The sequence below is a fragment of the Gordionus sp. m RMFG-2023 genome, chromosome 3 (assembly GCF_954871325.1).
Source record: "Gordionus sp. m RMFG-2023 chromosome 3, tfGorSpeb1-WG-v2, whole genome shotgun sequence".
Classification (NCBI taxonomy): Eukaryota; Metazoa; Nematomorpha; class Gordioida; order Chordodea; family Parachordodidae; genus Gordionus; species Gordionus sp. m RMFG-2023.
In genome coordinates, this window is record NC_088777.1 from 53,038,406 (window position 1) to 53,060,973 (window position 22,568).

Below are 22,568 nucleotides of genomic sequence, written 5' to 3' on the forward strand. Positions count from 1 at the left end.
ATCATATCAGCATTTATTTGGTAAACGACACCTAAATTTGATTTCAAATGAAATAAGACCCGTATATAACTAAGACCTGCAAGCTCTAGGCCCGGATACACGGGTGGGGCCGTATTTTTTTTAAAAACCGCCGGGTTGAATATTTTAAATCGTCATTAATATAACTAAAAAATTAACCGAGCTTGACAATAAAAAAACCCGGGTGGTCGGGCCGAAAAAATTCGACATGTAAATGGTACCCTTATGACAGGTCTCTGATATTTATATTAAATATTTGATTGCTGTGTTCAAAATTATGCCTTGGCCATATCTACTATATTATGCGCATTCCCCATAGCACAGAAATACCTTGGGTGGTTAGCTTCAGAAAAAAATTTTGTCCCATCTGGAATCAAACACGGGTTGAAGCTAGCTGCTGTAGTTCCTTATAAATCAAGGGCCTTTAGCCGCTGAGCCATATATGCCACTCCAAAACCCATAATATTTTTTTTTTTGAATATAAAAATGACGAAATCTACTTTTAAACGAATTTCCAAAAAATAGGCATCTGTCGATTGTTAGCGACGCTAGTTTTTTAAGACACAAAATAAATATTTGAAATTTTACAAAAATACACTCTTTTTTTAAAGATGATTTTACCTTTTATTGAAGAAATGAGAGATTTATTCATTATCATTTCTTCTTTCCTTTTTCTCTTAGTAATACGATATAATCGTGATATTTACAAAATAATGCCATATTATAAGGTTAAAAAGATTTACAAAATTTTATCGAATGGAAGTGTGAGATTTATAAAAATATTTTTAAAAAAATGACGTATAATTGTTTCCTCAATAATTATTAGAAAAGGGTTATTGAGAATTCTGTCACAACTTTGTAACGAGTTCCTTAACACCAGAGTGCTCATCCCCGTCTGGCTCTGACGGTATATCGGCGGGGAATATTTTCCCGGATTTAGCGTGAATATCATCTCGGAAATTTTGATTGGTGATACCTTGACGATTCGTTGGACCGATAGGAAAATCAGTTTTACGATTCAAATCTTTAATAGGAATGGAATCGTCGAATATCGCTTCCTCCATTTTTTGTCTGGGTAAAGTGGGCGAGCGGGTAAGTAATCGGGGACCGGCCTTATCTATAGCTATAGCCCCCAGCGGAGCCGTTACAAGAATCACTATGATAGAGGCTATAAGGACCTGATTGTTTAATGTGTTTGTTATCGGTAATAAATGTAAAATAAATAATGTAGGGGGTTGTGAGTAGAAAAACTGTGGAAGCATGGGTTTGCAAGTCATTGGCTCGTTAATTTTCGAAACATATTTTCAAATTTTTTGAGGTAAATAAATAAAACATATAATATTTTAATAAAGGGAAGGAAGGAATTAAAGAATAAAAGAAATTTAAAAAAAAAAAATAAATCAAAGATTTTAAAACCATTCTAGCTAAGTTCATCGTTGTCTCTGGAGATTGCCTAAGAATAGCTGTATCCAATGCTAATGATCCTATGGCAGCCTGCAAATATGAATGCACATTGATCCATAAAAATAAAATAAATTTTTGTAAAATAAGTAGATGGAATTACATTTTAAGCTACCATTGAGGTAGAATAGATCCTTAGAAAGAGATGTTAAATTGAAGTCACAAGTTAATCATTATTTGACAAGATTTCTAAAAAAGTAATCGTATATAAATTTTTTTTAGTTTAATGGAATATGTAACTTGAACTGTAGCCTTAGGTGTCCAGGTTATTCCCACGAACAGCTTTTCCTTCCAAGTGAATCCAATGTTCGTGACCGAGAGAATAGCAAGCGAGGCTCTAGCGATGAGACCAACCACTATCAGCAGGATGCAGTAACCTTTGTAAAATATGAACTAAAATGAACCAGTGAAGATATAGGGGATAAGTGAAGTCAAATAGCTAATAAATCCTCTTCATTAGTTCGTTCATTCTCGGCTTAAAGAAGGGGAAAGTTAATCATCATATTGAAAATATAGTATTTATTATCATATTTACCAATCAAAAAAATAAACCTAGAAATTTGAGTTGTATGGAGTAGATGTCCATTTGAGTGCCTATAAGCCCGAATAAGAGGGGCTGGAAAAAGTCCCAGATGAATTTGAAATCTCTGCTGACGACATTCTGAATATGGTATATAATTGGATACGTATTTATTTCGAGGTCCGCTAAAATCCGACCCAACACACCCAGGGTTAATTTTTTTTAGGTGGGGTCGTATTGGGTATGACTCAAAAAAATTTTTGAATTTGATCAGTGATCTCGAACAAATGATGGTTTGAATGTTGTATATGTATTATTTTACAATTTTATTCCCTTTTTTTAGAATGTTTCTTTGTATAACATAGTAAAATAAAATAAATAAATATATTTTATATTATTTTGATTTTTGGGGTCGGATTGGAAATATGGGATTAATCTTATGTTCAGGCCTGGATGGGATTCGCGGAAAAATATAATTATTTTTCGTACAGATCTTATCAGGTCTCTAATTTGAGATATTATATTATTTTTGAGTCATAATGAAATTAAGATAACCCTAGTTAACTACCCACATATCACCCATGAATTATGGCCAACCAAGGTTAAATCGCATAGTTGAAAGAGGGGATAAACAATAATGATTCGAGAGAACAACTAATTCCCATAGTAGTCTATGATCATCCTTCATAAAAAAAAATGGTTTATGATAAGAATTCAGAGCAATTGGAATGTATAAGACACACAACAGAAAACCTAATCAGATTGTGCGTAGAACTATAGTTGCAAATGTTTCAAGTAAGGTAGGCTTGAGAATGGAGATTTTCCTTGGGTAGCATATTAATAAAATATTTCATAAAAGGATTAACAGGAATTTATGGGGGGAAAAATGTCTTAAACGAGATAAGATAATATATGCTTTATATAAAAAATTAAAATTAAAAATACAAACATCGTATTTATTTCCTCGTTTGAACCAGCCATAATTTGCAACGAGAGTGAGCGTAAGGGTCCCAAATGCCCCGGCCCCGGAAAAAGTAGCCAATTTTCCGCCGAAAACCGCAAAAACGCCGGCAGACGCTAAAAGACTGTACCTGAACCGAGACTTGAACGGTTCCGACTAACGTGTTAATAAATTAATAAGAATAAATAAATATTATAAAATTGAGGCAACTTTCAAGAATACTGGAATAACCCTGACTTATAAACAAAGATAAATGGAATAGAAATTTTAGCTAAATGAGAATTTGCAATGTAATGTAATATTTCTAATATTATGTTTAGCGATTCAAAAAAAAGAAGCTTAGCTATACTCTAACAGAGATCCCAGAGTGCCTCACTTTATAAATGTGCAATTTAGCTAAGATATTATATATAATATTAATTTTTGTATTCATATCATGTATCATATTTGTAAGCGATTTCCCACTCAACTAATTCATAGGAAGGAATATACCAGAATAAGACACCAACGCCGAACCCATATAAGAGCCCTATCAGAACTTCGAGAGGTCCGTGCAGCACTGTGAAAGTTAGGCTTTCTTCTAATAGAGAATTTAATATTTAACAAAATATATTATTTTATTTGATAGTTTTTGAATTATTTATTTCGAAAATTTGATAACTCCGTTATTTATAAGAGTGTTGGGTTAAACTTGCCTAATTAGCTTAGAAATAAAAGTAATTTTTTTTTCTTCTTTATTAGTTTAACATTCTAAATTTTAGGGCCTAGCCATGCTGTTAAAGCACTAAATGCTCAACAAACTGATCTAGTCATTTAAATAACTTATTACAAATAAAGAAAATCATAAAACAACAGATGTATTATGTATTTGATAGGTAGCTAAAACATATACTATGTTCGGGGGTAGGTTGGGCTAATTGAGCGAAAATGGCGAAACCCATAATGGCGATGGTGCCGTCTATACTCGAGGCAGCGAGGATGAGGGTGGGAATACCTTTGTCGATGCCGTAACCCAACTCCTGTATCTTGACCAGTTGGGGTACTATAACGGCGGGTGAAAGTGGGCTCATCACAAAACTAGTTTTCATAAAAATAAATTTAAAAAAAAAAATAAGCAATTATAAATTCGATATAATTAAATTATTAGTTTTCCGCCATAAAAAAACGTAAATAAATATAAATCCGAAACAGCTGTTTACTAACCTAAAGAAAGGCAAGGGAGCCTACAAAAAAAAAATATGCGGAGAGACAAATCAATTATTAGACCTGCGCTTCTGCCATTGGCCAGCGCCGATATTTTTGATCAGGAGGAAAACATCACCGTTTAAGAGAATCGAATTGACGCGCCGCTGAAATTTCATATCGACAAACGCGTGGGCGGGCGCATAAATTTTTTTACATTTTTTTTATCCTAATAAATGGTCATTGTCACTGTCGTGATCTGCTAAACTGTCAACAGATAAAATGCCTGAAATACAGCACTGATCCTAACCTGATATCCGGTTTCAAATTAGCGAATCCAATGATGATAATATCAATGAAGCCCTCAAAAGGAAACGTCAAAATTAAATTTCCCAACCAGATGGGAAAGCATATTCGTAAAAAAAACTCTCATGTTTTTGAAAAGAATTGGAAACCATTATTTCAAACTTCCTAACTATGCTTCGAAACCAAAACTTTTAATCGAAACTTTGAAGAAACTGTTGCGAATTTCTATATTCGCAATAAAGGCCTATTAACTAAACTCGGTATTACTTAACGGAAGTAAAATTGAAACGCGTAAGCGATGTAGCTCCGAAAATCATTAGCGCTTATGGGAAATATGTTACAAAAACTAGCGTTAAGATTTCCCGTTCAAGATCTGTCAATAATATTCTAAGTGATTTCACTTTTTATTTCAAAATAATTATGTCAAAAATATATAATGAGAGCGAAATTGTGTAATCGTCGAAGCCAAAAGGGGGGAAAAACAAATAAAAGTTATCTGATTATGTCAGCAAATAAACATTCTACAACAAAAGCACACATTATGAATCCTCTTTAAGCCGCCCAGAACAAGAATTCCGTATTCCTCTCGGAAAAACGCCATTCGCGGGATACGGATATTCCTACAATTTTTGAGGTCGAACTTCTGGATCTTCCCACGTTAGCCAAATAAATTTACGTTGTTTCGGCACCTAGCATAAGTCAGTGACGTATTCGCTCTACCCCATTGGGTTGATATGGAATGATTATTTTTATTTCCGGCAAAATTATTTTTATATTTTGAAGTTCGAATTTATAGTTATTCTTTCTTAAATAAAAAAAAAAATGTAAAAATATATCGATACATCTGTAGCGTCCATTTTTAATTTAATTTAGTGATTTTTTTTTAAATTTATTAATTAGCGATTTAAATATTTTTTTTACGCCGCCTATATCAACGGCGGCAAAATAAGCAACGCGCCGCCGGCCTCCGATAGTTCCGTCAGAAAAACGGGTCTAATTATCGAGAAGCTAATAACCGAAAGAAAAAATCGCGACTAAATAAGGGCGGAAAAAATGGGAAAAGTAAATAACCCCATGACAAAGCTCCAAGCCCACGGAAATGCCAAAACGTAACGCGTCACAATGGCTATCGCGATAGCTTCGCCTATGCAAGGAACGCAGGAGAGAAGGGTCACGAGACATTTGAAGCGCAATAATACGGCCGAATCACATTTGAGACCCCCGTGGATAAGAATTATTACTAAGGAGAGGCTTCTGTATTAATAAAAAAAATATATATATATATAATTTTTCCTGGTGTCTGACTCTCTCCTGGAGATACGCATGTTAGCGGCAGTGTGTTTATTTATGTCAACTTTAAATCATTTTTTTGAGCGCGTTTTTTTTAAATTTGATAAATTTGATTTTACCGGGAAATGTGATTCATCATGTTTTGAAATATGTATAACCTACGAATTTCGGACAATTTTGTCATGAACCTTTGAGAACTTAATATTAGCCATATGAGAATTTTCCGTAGATTTTTCACAAAAAATGACTCAAAAAAGTCAACGTTAAAATAAATCCGCAATTTATAAGCTAGGTATTCTCAACATCCGGCAAAATCAGAATTTTTAAAATTTAAATAATTTAAAATTGTAAAAATAACATATGGCCGGAAAAAAAAGACATTGACACCACTAACACAGTAAAATTTATATTTAAATTTTATTATAAAATCAAATTAAAAAAGAAATCAATATTAATTAAATATTAAATATTGCCAAAAATTATTTAATATTATAAAATAGTTGTATATTATATATATGCATTGTCAACATTTAATTTATTATCTAACTTTATGACTATACTCCATCTGAGATTTATATCTTTGGCTATATTGATAGCTGCAATGTTTCTCAAAAGTATACCAGCAATCAGCATACCTTTTTGATGTATCATTTATTTGCGTTTGTAAAATTTAGATTTTGTGGCATAAAGTATCGATAAATAAATGTATATAGGGTGATATTTTTAGGTAAAAAAATTATATTATTTAAAACAGATAATTGAATCGAATATAGGATATCGATTAAAATAGATAAATAACCCTATCCTGTCTATCATTACCTCCCCTACAAATATTCATTTAAGTAAGTAAGAAAGAAAGAAAGAAAGAAAGAAAGAAAGAAAGGAAAGAAAGAAAGAAAGAAAGAAAGAAAGAAAGAAAGAAAGAAAGAAAGAAAGAAAGAAAGAAAGAAAGAAAGAAATTCGACCCAACCAAAGACAAACATTTTTAAAGATAATAATTAACCAAAATATAACTTTTCTTCAAAAAAAAAATACAGGTTGGAAAAAAAACTTATACAAAATGTATTTTACAAATAAAATAATTAAGGACTGGGCTAGCTAAATTCCACGGAGGTTTCTAACAAACTCTGAATAATATATCCTCATCAAAGTTGGCATTAGATGGCTAGAACGCAATAATATCTTTAAAATTGCGGGGGGGGGGGGAGGTAAGATTATTTATTATTCAATAGAATTAGAATCAGGTTACAAAATTTTGCTAAATAAGAGTCTATCCTGAGGAAAAAAAATGGAAGAATATTTTGTGATATGCATAGAATCCTAAAATCATGTCAAAACCCTAAGAAACTGTCAAAAAAAGATAATAATTACATACAATGTTGCCTATAAATTTAAATTATTTAAATGAAGTGTAAAATATAGTGTCGCAAATCTGTACTAATTTGTGATTATTTATTATAATGTAAATCCTTCAACGATATTATATAATATCATGAAATTACAGAATACCCCAATGGCAATATTACAATATAAACCAAAACGAATGTAATAATAATCCTTGATTGACAGCTCTCAAGACTATAACGTCAATCACCCCCCCCCCCCCCCTTTTACTAATCCTACAGTATACCATTAGCCTTAAGATCACCCCACCACATTCCATTCGCATTTGAAATTCACCAACGAAACCCAACTTCATTTTCTGCCCCATAAACCCATTCCTCCTTCCTTTTGCCCATTTCATTGATCATCCACCTTAAGATCATCATGCGATCAAACATTCCATCTGTTCCATTTTGCCCCCTAATCACTTCCACCAACCATGGAACCATTCTGTATATCTATCCATTTGACCTATGCCCACCTTTCCTAAACCTAGTCATATTCATTAACCACAAGATCCTCCCATATGATCAATAATAAGAATGATATATGGGAGAAAGCGCCAACGGGTTGGTGAGCGATTACACGCGGAATTTTTTTTTTGAGTTAGACAGGAAGTACTATTTTTTGGTGGTGGAGGCTTATAGGAAATGGATAGATTTCAGTTTGAGTGACGGGTTTGACGAAGAAAAATGGTGATTAATAAAAGGATTAAAGAATTTTCTGGGCGTTATTGTATATATTGAGACAATTGTTTCGGGTGGAGGTCCAGCTTTTCAGAGTAAGGGGTTCAAAGGAGTTTTATGCCAAAGTGAGGTGGGGATAATTTATATATCCTGTCAGGTCACCCCCTTGACTATCCTAGGTCGAATGGGCAGGCCGAACGAATGGTGGGAATAGTGAAGGGATGGTTGAAGAAAGAGATGTGTGGGAAGGGAAAGCTGCGGTTAGCATAGTTGCTCTATAATAATTCAACGAGGGAGGCTGGATCGCCTGCAGAATTGTTTTTGGGGAAGAAGAACAAGGAAACCATTAGATATATATATATATAAGAGAAAGAAAAAAAGGGGGATAGAGCAGACGTGGGGAAGAAGTCGATGTTTAAGTTGGGAATGACGGTATAGGTATTAGTATGGAATGGACCACGCAAGTGGGCGAAGAGGAGTGGTAACGAAAAATATTAGGCTGAAGAAAGTGGAGGTTAGATAGAGGGGGGGGGAATGCAGTTATTAGGCACACGTTAAACAATTGGGAATACGGGTTTAGCGGGAAGTAAATGATAATAAGGAAATTGTATTAATCAGGACGGGGAAGTGTAAAGAGTAAGATTTTTATAATGGAATATTTTTTTTTTGGCTAACTTAGATGGAATTTTTTACTGAACTTTATATTAGGTTTTCTGATTTTAAACCTCGTCAGAATTTATCTTCACAAATTTTGATCGAAAATATAATCAAAAGATTACTTACATACAGATGTCAAGGCTAAATGGGAGACAGGAGAAAGAAACAAGAATATCTAGATTGTCATGGTATAAATGAAAGAGTAATTGCAATAATTAAGGATATTACGTGCAAGTAGTGTTGTTAAACGGGTCGTTTTGAGGGCTAACTCAATATTTTATCCAGAAAAACATTAGGGAAGCCTGAAAATTTTGCTCATAGAAGGAATTCAAAATCTCCAGGCTTAAGCAATATTTTTCTGGCTAAAATATTGAGTTAGCCGTTTAAACAACACTACGTGCAAGTAGGAGGATTAGAAATTTTAAGGAGGATATTGCTTTTGTTGGTATGCTAAGAAACAGTAAATTTAGGTTGTTGATATATATATTAGTTCGTAAATTTAGATTAATTCTTATTTTATAAATTAGGTTGACATATATTATAAGGGAGTCACGTGGTCGAGTCCGATCTCCAATATATCACCCCCCCCCCCCAAAGGACGGAAGTATTATCGATAAATATATGTTTGTTTTGGTGAATGGCGAAAATAGAAGGTTAAAAAAGTAGTGAGTAAAGATGCAGCTGTTAAGCCATTTTTTTTTGTTGTTGTTTACTATAGGAACAAAATATCGATGTGTTAGTTAAGGCTATGTCCTAAATCTGGTTTGATTTTAAATTTTAACCAAATCGTATGTTGAAATATTTTTTAAATATTTTATAGAATTATGCTTAGGACACATGTTTTTATTTTTATATTTAAAAACAGCTGATTTCCTTCTTCTTCTTTTTTTTCGTTAAAGTTTCGAAAAGTTTACTAATTATATTTTCGATATGTAGGACACAGCCTTAAAGGAAGATGTAAATGTTTATTTTAAGAATTAAATGTTTTTTTTAAAATTAGAATATAAATTTAAAAGTAATTATTTTTGGTTTGATAATTTATTTTATATTTATTTAACGAAATGTGGAATAAACAATATTAATGTCGTATTCATTTACAAGTTATTTCTTCGTAAAATAATAAGTAAGATATCGATTTAAGATTATTAATTAAATATATCATTAGGTTTATTATTAATAGGATACGATTAAAAGAAGAAATTTTTTTGGTTGGACAACTTTATCTCAGTGAATTAATTATGGAATTTGTAAGGTAATTGGAGGGATTTTTGGGTGTTAATTTGTTGGTTTGAATGTGATGTTGATATTTCACAGACGAGATTTTGTTTGTTAATTATGATATTGTAATTGTAATCGTGGATTATTTATGTTGAAAATGGTTATACGATGATTCAAAGATATTATGATTGAAATTGGAATTTAGGGTAATATTTTAATTGGATAATGAAATTTGAATTCTCATCGAAAACTGATTGGATTGGTTGTTTTTTTTCTGCCAATTAGGAATTATTGTTGGACTGTCTTATTTCGACAATATTGATGGTGATTGTTATGGTGATTATGAAGGAAAAGTGGGGTGGGAGGAAGGTAAATGATTGTATATGTAAATTTAAAATCAATATTTAATGTTTGATTGGACACATGTATGTTACTCGACCACGTGATTCCGTATTAATATATTAAATAATAAGGGACTTATTACATTTTAATAAATTATGGTCGTTGTTTAGCAAATTAGGTTGGTATTTAAAATATTTGCATACATTCACTTGGTAGTAAGCAGCAGGCTAATGATAATGCACGCTAAGCGTGCACTGTTTTTTCATGATTTTCATAAATTACCTAGCACGCCAAAAACGTCATATGTTTATTTTTATATAAGTAAATATATAAACTTACGAATGTAAATATTATTGTTTATTATTTTTTTTAACTAAACAATTATTTAAACATTCAATTTATATTATAAGAAGTAATCGTATTTAATATACTTAGTTATCAATATTTAAAATTTAATAAAAAGCATTGTTTTAATACGTTCTTTTACAGTACCTTGATAGCCAAGTATTTTTATACTCAATTTATATTATAAAAGAATAATAATTGTTTAATTTATAGTTATGCTTATACAGGCACACTGGACAGGTTAAATGTTAGCCTTTGTGCTACCCACATGGTTAAATTAAATATACTACCCCTTATTTACCATCTCTCTATTAATTCAAGATCATGATATAAATATTAGCACAAAAAAATCCAAATAATAATGATTATTAATTTATACCCAACTCATTAATATTTTTTACCCAACTCAGGCCAAATAAAATTTTTAAAATATTGCTCAGACTGGCCTATCATGAATATTTTTTTTAAAAAATCTTGGTAACAGATTAAATCATGGGGAAATTTTCATATATTATTTTTTTTAAAATATACTTTTTTATTTATTATTTTTTTTAAATTTAAAAAAAATCTTAAGTATATTTAAGAATTTAGAAAAAAAGAGTATATTTAAGAATTTAGAAAAAAAGAGTATATTTAAGAATTTAGAAAAAAAGAGTATATTTAAGAATTTAGAAAAAAAGGGTATATTTAAGAATTTAGAAAAAAAGAGTATATTTAAGAATTTAGAAAAGCAGTATATTTAAGAATGTAATAAAAATAGGCAACATGTGTGGTTGATAAGAAACTCATGATCTTTTAAAAAAGCCATGGTCCTTGTATAAGAAATACACATATTGGTGAAATTTATGTTATCCATAAAGAGGTAAAATGTTAAATTTAAAAAACTTTGATATTGATTGTATCAAAAAAAAAATCTAAAAATACGCCAATTGAACGAAAAAGGTAACATTCAAAAATTTCTACCAAAATCCAGACGATCTAAAAAAAAAATAAAAATAATATATGAAAATTTCCTCATGATTTAATCTGTTACCAAAATCTTATATTAGATTCTTATTTATGAATATCAAAGCAATTTTGATTTAGATGAAGAAATAACTTCTACAAGTCAAAAAAAAATTAGAAGTAACAATGCATATTTTTTTTAATATGGTTATCTATTCTATAATCTATTTCATAGGTTGGAGCACAATTTGAATCATTTAATGATTTGCGAGAAGCTATAGATAAATATGAAAATCTAGTGTTTACTAATTACCATATAGCAACATGTACCAAGCTTGGTAATTTTGATGAAAACATAATTCAAACAATACAATATAAATTATACGTTATGTTTGTATCCATGGAGGAAGACACTTTAAAAGTCGTGGGAAAGGAAAACGACTCACCCAAACTTTACAACTAAATTGCCCACACAGCTTTTCAGTAAAGCACATAATAATAGGGGATCTACATAGGCTAGAGGTTTCCAAAATGAATAGTGGGCATAATCATGATTTGGGTATATATTTTTAAGAAATATACAATTTTTATTTATTAATTTAGATTATAATTTATAATTTATTCATGCGTTTACCTAAGCAACGTAAAATAAATGATGAATCAAGATCATTAATTGTTAAGTGCTTAGAATCTGATGCTTTAATTCCTAAAATAAAATATGACCTCCAAAAAAATAGTAATTTATGCTACAAATCGTGATTTATATAATATAAAAAAGAAAATACTATATCAACCAGGGGACTCTGAGCTCTTGGATGTTATCAACTTATTAAAAAATCAAAACCCTGATAATATTATCAAAATAGTTAGTGAAAATAATAGCCTTCAGGGGATATATTACCAGACCCCAAATATGAAGGAATACTTTAGTGCATTTCCAGAGATTCTCCTGGTTGATGCAACTTATAAATTAAATTATTATCAAATGCCAGTATTTACTCTCTTTGTTATTGATGGCAAAGAACAAACGAGATTTGCTGCTATCTGATGAGACCACTCGTGTCGAATGTTATGCCAATTATTATTAAAATATTCTTCCACATCTGGAAAATTTAATGCAACCAATGAATTATATATTTCCCAATAATGCTTTTCTGTTTTTGAATATATGATTTTTTTCAATAAATTTAGCACAATTTTTACTTGTGTAGAATTTATATTTCTCTTTTTAGCAGTTATTTCTCTAATAAATGTTTGTTGAACATGAAATATACATATTTCAAGAGAGGCCATAGGAAAGGCTTCTCTATAAGCATGCCTATCAGCAAAGTCTTTGTCTGCGATTATTACTTTAATTTTGTTATTATTATCATTGTACGATTTAAATAAATCACACATATTTTTAACAATTAAATAATTCTCAGATTTGACTATCTAGATAGCAGCAAATCTCGTTTATTCTTCGCCATCAATAACAAAGAGAGTAAATACTGGCATTTGATAATAATTTAATTTATAAGTTGCATCAACCAGGAGAATCTCTGGAAATGCACTAAAGTATTCCTTCATATTTGGGTCTGGTAATATATCCCCTGAAGGCTATTATTTTCACTAACTATTTTGATAATATTATCAGGGTTTTGATTTTTTAATAAGTTGATAACATCCAAGAGCTCAGAGTCCCCTGGTTGATATAGTATTTTCTTTTTTATATTATATAAATCACGATTTGTAGCATAAATTACTATTTTTTGGAGGTCATATTTTATTTTAGGAATTAAAGCATCATATTCTAAGCACTTAACAATTAATGATCTTGATTCATCATTTATTTTACGTTGCTTAGGTAAACGCATGAATAAATTATAATCTAAATTAATAAATAAAAATTGTATATTTCTTAAAAATATATACCCAAATCATGATTATGCCCACTATTCATTTTGGAAACCTCTAGCCTATGTAGATCCCCTATTATTATGTGCTTTACTGAAAAGCTGTCTGGGAAATTTAGTTGTAAAGTTTGGGTGGTTTTCCTTTCCCACGACTTTTAAAGTGTCTTCCTCCATGGATACAAATATAACGTATAAATTTGTATTGTATTGTTTGAATTATGTTTTCATCAAAATTACCAAGCTTGGTATATGTTGCTATATGGTAATTAGTAAACACTAGATTTTCATATTTATCTATAGCTTCTCGCAAATCATTAAATGATTCAAATTGTGCTCCAACTATGAAATAGATTAGAATAGATAACCTTATTATAAAAATATGCATTGTTACTTCTAATTTTTTTGACTTGTAGAAGTTATTTCTTCATCTAAATCAAAATTGCTGATATTCATCCATAAGAATCTAATATAGATTTTGGTAACAGATTAAATCATGGAATTTTCATATATTATTTTTATTTTTTTTAGATTGTCTGGATTTTGGTAGAAATTTTTGAATGTTACCTTTTCGTTCAATTGGCGTATTTTTAGATTTTTTTTGATACAATATCAAAGTTTTTTAAATTTAACATTTTACCCTAGATTTACATATTTATCTATAGCTTCTCGCAAATCATTAAATGATTCAAATTGTGCCCCAACCTATAAAATAAATTATAGAATAGATAACCTTATTAAAAAAAATATGCATTGTTACTTCTAATTTTTTTTTGACTTGTAGAAGTTATTTCTTCATCTAAATCAAAATTGCTTTGATATTCATCCATAAGAATCTAATATAAGATTTTTTAAAAAAAAATATTCATGATAAGCCAGTCTGAGCAATATTTTGAAAATTTTATTTGGCCTGAGTGGGGTAAAAAATATTAATGAGTTGGGTATAAATTAATAATCATTATTATTTGGATTTTTTTTGTGCTAATATTTATATCATAATCTTGAATTAATAGAGAGATGGTAAATAAGGGGTAGTATATTTAATTTAACCATGTGGGTAGCACAAAGGCTAACATTTAACCTGTCCAGTGTGCCTGTATAAGCATAACTATAAATTAAACAATTATTATTCTTTTATAATATAAATTGAGTATAAAAATACTTGGCTATCAAGGTACTGTAAAAGGAATAACCTGTTTTATTAAATTTTAAATATAAAATTATTATTGTAACTAAGTATATAAATACAATATACTTTTATAATATAAATTGAGTATAAAAAAACTTGGCTATCAAGGTACTGTAAAAGGAACAGGTACTGTAAAAGGAATAGGTACTGTAAAAGGAATAACCTGTTTTATTAAATTTTAAATATTGTAACTAAGTATATAAATACGATTACTTTTATAATATAAATTGAATGTTTAAATAATTGTTTAGTTTTTCAAATAAAAAAAATAATAAACATATGACGTTTTTGGCGTGCTAGGTAATTTATGAAAATCATGAAAAAACAGTGCACGGTTAGGGTGCATTATCATTAGCCGTAAGCATCATTAACCTATATATGTAGAGTTTTTGAGAGCAATATTATATGTATGAAATACTGGGTATCGATGTTTAAAAAGAAACAGTTTAAAAAAAAAGAAGTAAATGAAACAGAATATTAAAAGGAAAAAATAGAAAAAAAATCTAAATAAAAAAATTAAAAAGAAAGATCTATAAAAATTGGAAAGAGGAAAGAAAAGTTGAAGTATAGAGAGACATCGAATGGGCGGATGGATGGATCTGGTCTTTGGTTTAATGGGTTATAATTGATGGGTATGGGTCAAAATGGATTGATCAACTGGGAGGATCTTGTGGTTAATCAATATGGCTAGATTTAGGAAAGATGGGCAATGGTCAAATGGCTAGATATGAAGAATGGTCCTATGGTTGATGGAGGTGATTAGGGAGCAAAATGGAACAGATGGAATGTTTGGCCGAATGATGATATTATGGTGGATGGATATGGATCAAATGAAAGGGTTTGAATAGTTAATGCTGATGGTATGGTTCAGGGGAGTACATTGGATAGATGGAAAAATGGGATGTTAAAATGGGCAAAAGGAAGAGTTTGAATGGTTAATGGTGGTGTACATTGGATAGGTATGAGATAAATCAAAAGGGGTAATTGGATGATTATTGTTATAACTTTTATGGAGCAAGATGGGCTGATGGGAGATGTTCGAATGGTTAATTGGTATGGATGAAACAAAATGGACAAATGGAATGAGATGTGATGAAGGGATATATTGGAGCAAGGTGGAATGATTGAATGAAGTGATGTCAATTGTAAATGCAAATGCAAGATGTAAAAGAGTGGATGGATATGCAAATGGAAGATGAATGATTGGAAGTGAGGCGAATGGGAGATGTTAATTTGGGATTAGTTATTGAATCAGTCATGATGTCTTCTCTTAGAGTGGTATATTGTAGGATTAATAAAGAGAGAAGGTGTTGTAATTGATGGTGGTCTTGAGAGTTTTCAATCAAGGATTATTAATTAATATATCTTTATATATAACATCCAAAAATAAATGGGAGATGTGGATCTACCATTGTACTATTTTGTACAAAGAACTGCCAGTCTTGTTATATATAGATAAAATAATAATTAATAATCCTTGATAGAAAGTTCTCGAGACTCCAACGTCAATCACAACATTATAGGTACAATTTAATACATGTTTTATCAAATTTCTAGTAATTTTACCATCATCAATATAATATAAAAAAAATGACAGCCTTTCATTCATATATTTAATTTTTGGCATGAAATTTTAAGACAAACTTTAAAATAAATATGTCGTAATAATTATTAGCTTATCTTTATTTCATTATTTATATGATAATTATACATTATAAAAAAAAACAACCAATATAAGGCCATTTTATAACTCACTCGATTTACCAACTCAACTCTGAAACTAAAATTAATAAATTTTTCAATTCCCAATTTTATTGATTAAATATATTTTAAAAAAACAAAAAGTCATCATAATTATAAAATCTTCTCCCTTTTTATACTTTTGGAGATCACAGGTTTTACACGTGATTAAAAAATTGTATTGTAAAAACTTGATGGGGAAGGGGGTGCTTTGAGCCCATTTTTAAAAAAGACTAACTCAGGCGACTTATTTATAAATTTGATAAATATTAAACAAAATAATTTTTAAAAATAAATAATAATGATAAATATGACAATTTACAGTATACATACATAAAAAAAATAACTATTCATCTAATCTATTAAACCAATATAAAAAAAAACCAAGTGTTAAGACAAAATATATATTATCTAAACATTGGGTTTTCTTTTCACCAACAGATGGCAGAAAGGTTTCTCTTTTGTTGGCAAAATCTTGAAACTTAGATGGAATTATTTTGTATATCCTAAGAAAGGTAGCTGTTAAATAAATATATTTTGGCTTGTATTGAAACAATGTAAATTTAACATCATGTCATATAAAGGATGATAAGATTTGTAATGTGGAGTCCACTTTTACATTTTTAATTTTTTTTCAAAAAAATCCTTCAAACTAACTTTTAGAATACAAAAGGTTTAATTAATTTATTAACATATATAGTTAATTAAAATCATTCTAAAAAAAACATAAAAACTAAAAAATTATATTTAAAAAAATTCTTTTTCTTTCTTCTTTTTTTTTACATTTTGATATCTAATATGTATATTTTATATAATTGTCCTTTAACTTGCTTACAATTTAAATTCAATTACCTTTACAATTTTTCAATTATCCTTACAAATTTTATATTCAAATTAACTGTTTCTTTAAAATTATAATTAATTCATCATATAAATTCAACACCACCCTACCCTTTTTTTAAAATATTGATTTGGACCCCACTCAAACTCCTTAAAAATATAATATTACAAATATAAATAAATTTTGGTATAATTCCTAAATATTAATGTATTTTAATTTAATATTTTCAATATTTAATAGATATTTTGGTACTCATATATTATTAGCAAAATCATAGTTATATTATAAAGATTACCATACCATTTTTCAGTATATAATCCTATTCCCTTATGGCAAAGTCAATAAGATTTTATTAAATTTAATTCTAAAATAAATGAATACAAAAAAAATATAATATAGGATCATATGCTGAAAACATAATAAGTGACTACAAGTACTGGTCTAAATTTGAATCCAATACATCTGTAATTATTTTATTTTACATATAAAATTAAAAACTTGATATAACCTAGTAATGGTGGTAATCCAATAGAATTCACAAGATGGCCAGAAAAATAACATGCTAGGAATAGAATAAAAAAACTGAATAAATTTTTCCCTGGGTACATCTGGGCTTGAAAAACAGTCCATAATGTTCCATAAACTGTAATGGATGTAAAAAAAAATTTAAATTTATTTAACTATACATGTAAGCTTATATTTAAAATTTAATATTACATGATTAAATTAAAACACCCATAATGTTTCTAAATTTGAAAATATGCACACAAAAAAAAATTATTAAAGTTTTAAAAAGCTAGAATAGAAGAGGTTTTTTACTAAATAATATAAGAATTATATAGGATATATATATGTTTACGATGCGTATACAATCATATTTTAAAATTTTTAATCTTTTCATAATTTAAAAGGTAATTTAGAATACTGAATCTATCAAAAAAGAAAGTATACTGGCTGGAGTTTACCAAAAAATTATTTATCAGCTGTTTTTTATCATGCTATATATTTGACGAAAAATTAGTCTGATTTAAAGCCAATCAATTTTTGACATAAAATTATGTTTTATATATTATATCAAAACGCGGGCTAAACACTAGTTTCACCGATGAAAACATAGGTGCTCAACCCCCCCTAAAAAATTTGAAGAGCCGCTGGAAGTTCTTTAGAAAATACGTAATTTTGAAAATATAACAATGCACAGATACTTTTATTAACTATTTTGATACCCTTTTCAGCATATTTTTTAACAGTCCCCTTCCCTCTTTGGCCTACATTCAAGCCTCTTTTCTTGAGTATGAATCATTTTAATATTACTTAGAAATTTTTTTTTATTATCTTTCAGCCACTTATTGGAATATTTTTTGTACCTTCCCCCCACCCTATAGCCAAAAGCAGGGAAGAATAATAATTAATTTTGATAGCAATCAGAATATATAGTAAAAATTTTAAGGTTGATAATCTTCAAATAATATATTAACATACTATAATATGTGCTCTTTCTATATCAATAATCTTTAAATATCAAATAATAACATATATTTTCGTTGTTAATTCTTGAACATCAATATTTATTTAAATTATCGTCATTATATGTATTACATAAAAACAATTAACTTTAAATTTTAATCAATAAGATGAAAAATAAAATAATATTAAAAAAATCAATTGTATAATATGGAAAGGTTAAACTAAAATTACATCTAAACAATTATTTTTTTAACATGAAAGCAATAGATTTATCTCTATATATTTTATATAAGCACACCTAAGTGACAGAATATTCACTTGAGGCACCCACTCACTTAAAAAAAATATTTTTAAAAGAATAATATGTTATCGAAACTCTATTATAAAACTAAAAAAATTTGATAATGTATAAGAGTTAATTTTTAAAACATAATTAAATTAAAGACCTCTCATTTACGATGTACACTAATATTGGAAATTGTTTGGTATAAATATTACGGATAGAATGTCTAACCATATTAAATTATATTTAAAAATATAACAGGAAATTATCCGGATGAAAATCAATGAATATGATTATATGCAATATATACATTTGGTCGATATTTAGCAATATTATATAATAAGTAGGAAAAATATGTTAAATACATTTTTACAGCATTATAATTTGTCCTATTTAATTTAAAAAATTTAATTGATAACCTCTCAAAATTTACTCGACCCCTTTCATATGTAGATGCCTATCCCCTACTTCTCTTCAAAATATTTGGAAGTAAGATGCTCCTACCTGCTAATCTATGTGCGATGTATAAGATAAAACATAGTCATCAATTTTCCTATTTCTCTGTGGGTAATCTTAATCGGGAAGGATATCGCATTTCCAAAAGGTCTGTCCAGCGTCTATATGACAGGATTTTCACTGGATGCAAACCCCCTTCAAAAACCTTGCCTACCCCCCTAAGAATTATCATTATTTTCACCTATTTATTTATTGATATTCTTTTAAAAGAATTTATAAAGGACAACTTAAATTAATCTTACTACCAACTATCGATATTTTGTATAAAGAATTTATTTTTTAGATAATATATTCAATTTAAACCTCCATTTTTACAATGAATTAATTATTATGGCATTATGAGCTTGCTAAAATATCTAAACCTTTTAAATTACATTTAAAAGGATAGTTTATTTGGAAAACAATGTGTATGATTGTTTGTAATATATCGATTTGTTCGATGAATTGTATTATAATAATACTATAATAAAAGTATTAATTTTTACAGCAATAAATTTTGTCCTATTTCATCTCAAAATTTAATAGATAACCCCCCAAAAAATTTATCCTACCCCCATTAGATCAGCTTATCCCCTACCCCCTCAAAAAAATAGGATGCAAACTGTTCCTACCCCTCCCACTCATGTAGACGCTGGGTCTGTCTCTATTATCGATATCAAGTCGTTCGAGTATTTGAAGATTGGTTTCAATGTAGATGGTTCTCCTTCAAAAAGATTGTTATAATTGTAAAGAGAATATTATTGTCGTGCATACCACCGCCATTGTAACAATTAGGGTTTCATTATTTTCTCCTTTTTTAGCTATGTTTTATCTAATACTAATCAATTTTTAGTTCATTCCTCATTTACCAATTCTGCAGGATTTGTTATCTCAATTGTAATATCTAAGTTGTTGTCAACTCTGATTTTTGGTTTTAGGATCTTCTTTAAAATCCTATTTCTTATTCAAGATATGACACCGGACGATCTGTTTTCTTATCATGGTTTTCTTTGAAATTCTCGTGCCAATCCCAGATCTCTTCTTCTATCTTAGACCTTTTTGTATTTTTCATATAATCTCCTTCTCATTGTATTGTGTGGGCTAATTCTGTAGGCGAATTGAAATTTTTCTATTTCTTCTTTAGGGTTATTCGTTTTTCCAAGAAATATTTTTTAAGTTTATACTCTTTCAACTTGGCTAATTTAGGGTAATATGGCAATATTAAAATATGTTTTCTAAGTTTTTGCTAAATTTACATATTTTCCCAGAAATGGCGATGCCATATCAGTCACAATTGATCTTCCAAATAATGTGTTTATGTTGTATATTTTCAGTACTATTTGTTGAACAAACAAGAAATAGTCCAAATTTAGCAAAATCATTTTAATATGAAGAGGAATTTGTTTCAAATAAATAAGGTTACAGCTGTTAAGACTAATCAATTTACCATTAATTCATTCCAAAACCCGGGAAGAAATAATTTGGAATATTTTTTTTAATCAGCTGCCTCGGTAATCTTTTGCCAATGAGTAATTTCTGATTGAATTATTTTTAAACAAAAGAAATTTTTATGAACGTATCGACATTAAGAAAATATTATGTAAACACTGTCTATATGACAGAAAATTAATTGGTAGCAAACCTCCAAAATCTACCCCTACCCCTCCAAAATAACTTCACATATCCATTATACCATAACAATCCCATCATATTAATTAAAAATATTGTATTAAATACCATTAATAACTTTCAAACAATTCTAATTTAACTCCAGGCTTTATTATTATATAGACCAGGTATAAGAAATAAACATTAGTTGGTGATAATCAACTATTTGCTAACCGTATTTTAAACATTAGCCACAAATGTAGAACTTCACCTTATATGTACTATTAGATTTATTTTTTTAGTCAATTATTTTTATTTTTAATCAAATAGAAATAAGTTTTTATTTTCCCATGCCATCTTTAGATGCCTCCTTACACCACTTTGGATTTCTACCTCCCCCCCCCCCCTTCCACATTCATCATCTATCTTCGTATGTAAATATTTAAAGATATTGCCAGATTCGGAAATTTCTTTTATTTAAAAATTTAAGATTAAATCCAAAACGAGTACGATTAAGGATAGACCAATTTATAATCACGCTACGCAGTCTAATGGATAGCTTTGAAAACGAGGGTAAAATGATTTGAATAAATTTGAATCGAATTATTATTTTAGGAATTCTTTCCGAATCATTCTTTATTCAAAAAGAAAATGGAATTAAGAACCTAGATAATCAATTTGACGAGAAGCATGGATAAATCTAGCGCAAAGATTTAAAATAATTGAATATGAAAAAGATAGCTGGACTTCGACAATATTATCGAAGAAGATATTTTTAATGAAAATTTTTTATAAACTCCTTAACTCCGTTAATATACCCCGAAGTACTACCGAGTAGTAATACAAAATGGCTTCATTTCAGCTGATTTTCGAAAATGGACATCTTAATATTTTAGCCAAAAATATATTGTTTAAGCCTAAAGATTTTAATAACAAAGTATATTTAAAAATTGTTGCAATCATAAAATAATATACCACGTTGATTCACTTCTCATATTTCCAATTGAAAAATATTTATATCTATCGTTAGAAAATACTTTACTAGTTTATATAAGAAGAATAAAATTGTTTTCAAATTATATACTAATTATAATTATTTTAGGTGGTATAGAATCATACAATCAAATTAACCATATATAGTAAGGTAAGTTATAAGTAGCATTTATAAAAGAATGATATTAATAATTTTCAAATTCATCACTAATCACAATTATTTCAGAAAAAATTTTTTTATACACGCCGAGACTGGTCTTGCGGTTCCGTTGTAAGCGTTTAGGGTTAAATAAAAAAAAATTTGGGGAGGGGTGGTCCTCCTATACCTATGGGGTTGACGGCGTGTACGTTAAACGATTCTTTTGATTCGATTTGCGAACTTGATCTTTCCATAAAAAAAATAAGATAGCGATACAGATACTTTTTTTTTAAGTATCGCAATTCCGATTCTTTTAAAATTTTCTAGTCATTTTTTTTTCCTGATTGAATCACTCTGAATGTGAGTTCCTTTTCATTTTATCAGATTTGAAAATTTTTGTGGACCCTGGAATATAGATTTACTGTATTGTTTAATATGTTTAGTTGAATAATTATAAAACCGAAAAACATTTCTTTACCATTTACGACCTTTGATAAAACGGCTAACTCAGTATTTTATCTAGAAGAATATTAAGCAAAAACCTAAAGATTTTGCTGGCACAAAGATTTGGACATTCTAATAGCGAAATATTGAGGTTTAAGCAATA

At 28.9% G+C, this 22,568-nt stretch overlaps 1 protein-coding gene and 1 long non-coding RNA gene across 2 annotated transcripts; both read right to left on the reverse strand.

Moving 5' to 3' along the window:
• Positions 1 to 684: 684 nt before the first annotated feature.
• Positions 685 to 17,943, reverse strand: LOC135925859 (sodium/hydrogen exchanger 9B2-like). Its single transcript, XM_065461384.1, has 11 exons — positions 17,796 to 17,943; positions 17,485 to 17,619; positions 6,286 to 6,373; positions 5,520 to 5,702; positions 3,853 to 4,037; positions 3,431 to 3,540; positions 2,949 to 3,116; positions 2,032 to 2,140; positions 1,720 to 1,856; positions 1,435 to 1,512; positions 685 to 1,196 (listed from the first exon to the last, which is right to left on the reverse strand). The coding sequence occupies exons 1-11, from the start codon at positions 17,875 to 17,877 to the stop codon at positions 867 to 869; spliced, it is 1,605 nt and encodes a 534-aa protein (XP_065317456.1). The 5' UTR covers positions 17,878 to 17,943; the 3' UTR covers positions 685 to 866.
• Positions 13,871 to 14,390, reverse strand: LOC135925672 (uncharacterized). Its single transcript, XR_010571706.1, has 3 exons — positions 14,369 to 14,390; positions 13,967 to 14,042; positions 13,871 to 13,911 (listed from the first exon to the last, which is right to left on the reverse strand). It is a non-coding gene; the product is annotated as an uncharacterized LOC135925672 (long non-coding RNA).
• Positions 17,944 to 22,568: the final 4,625 nt, after the last annotated feature.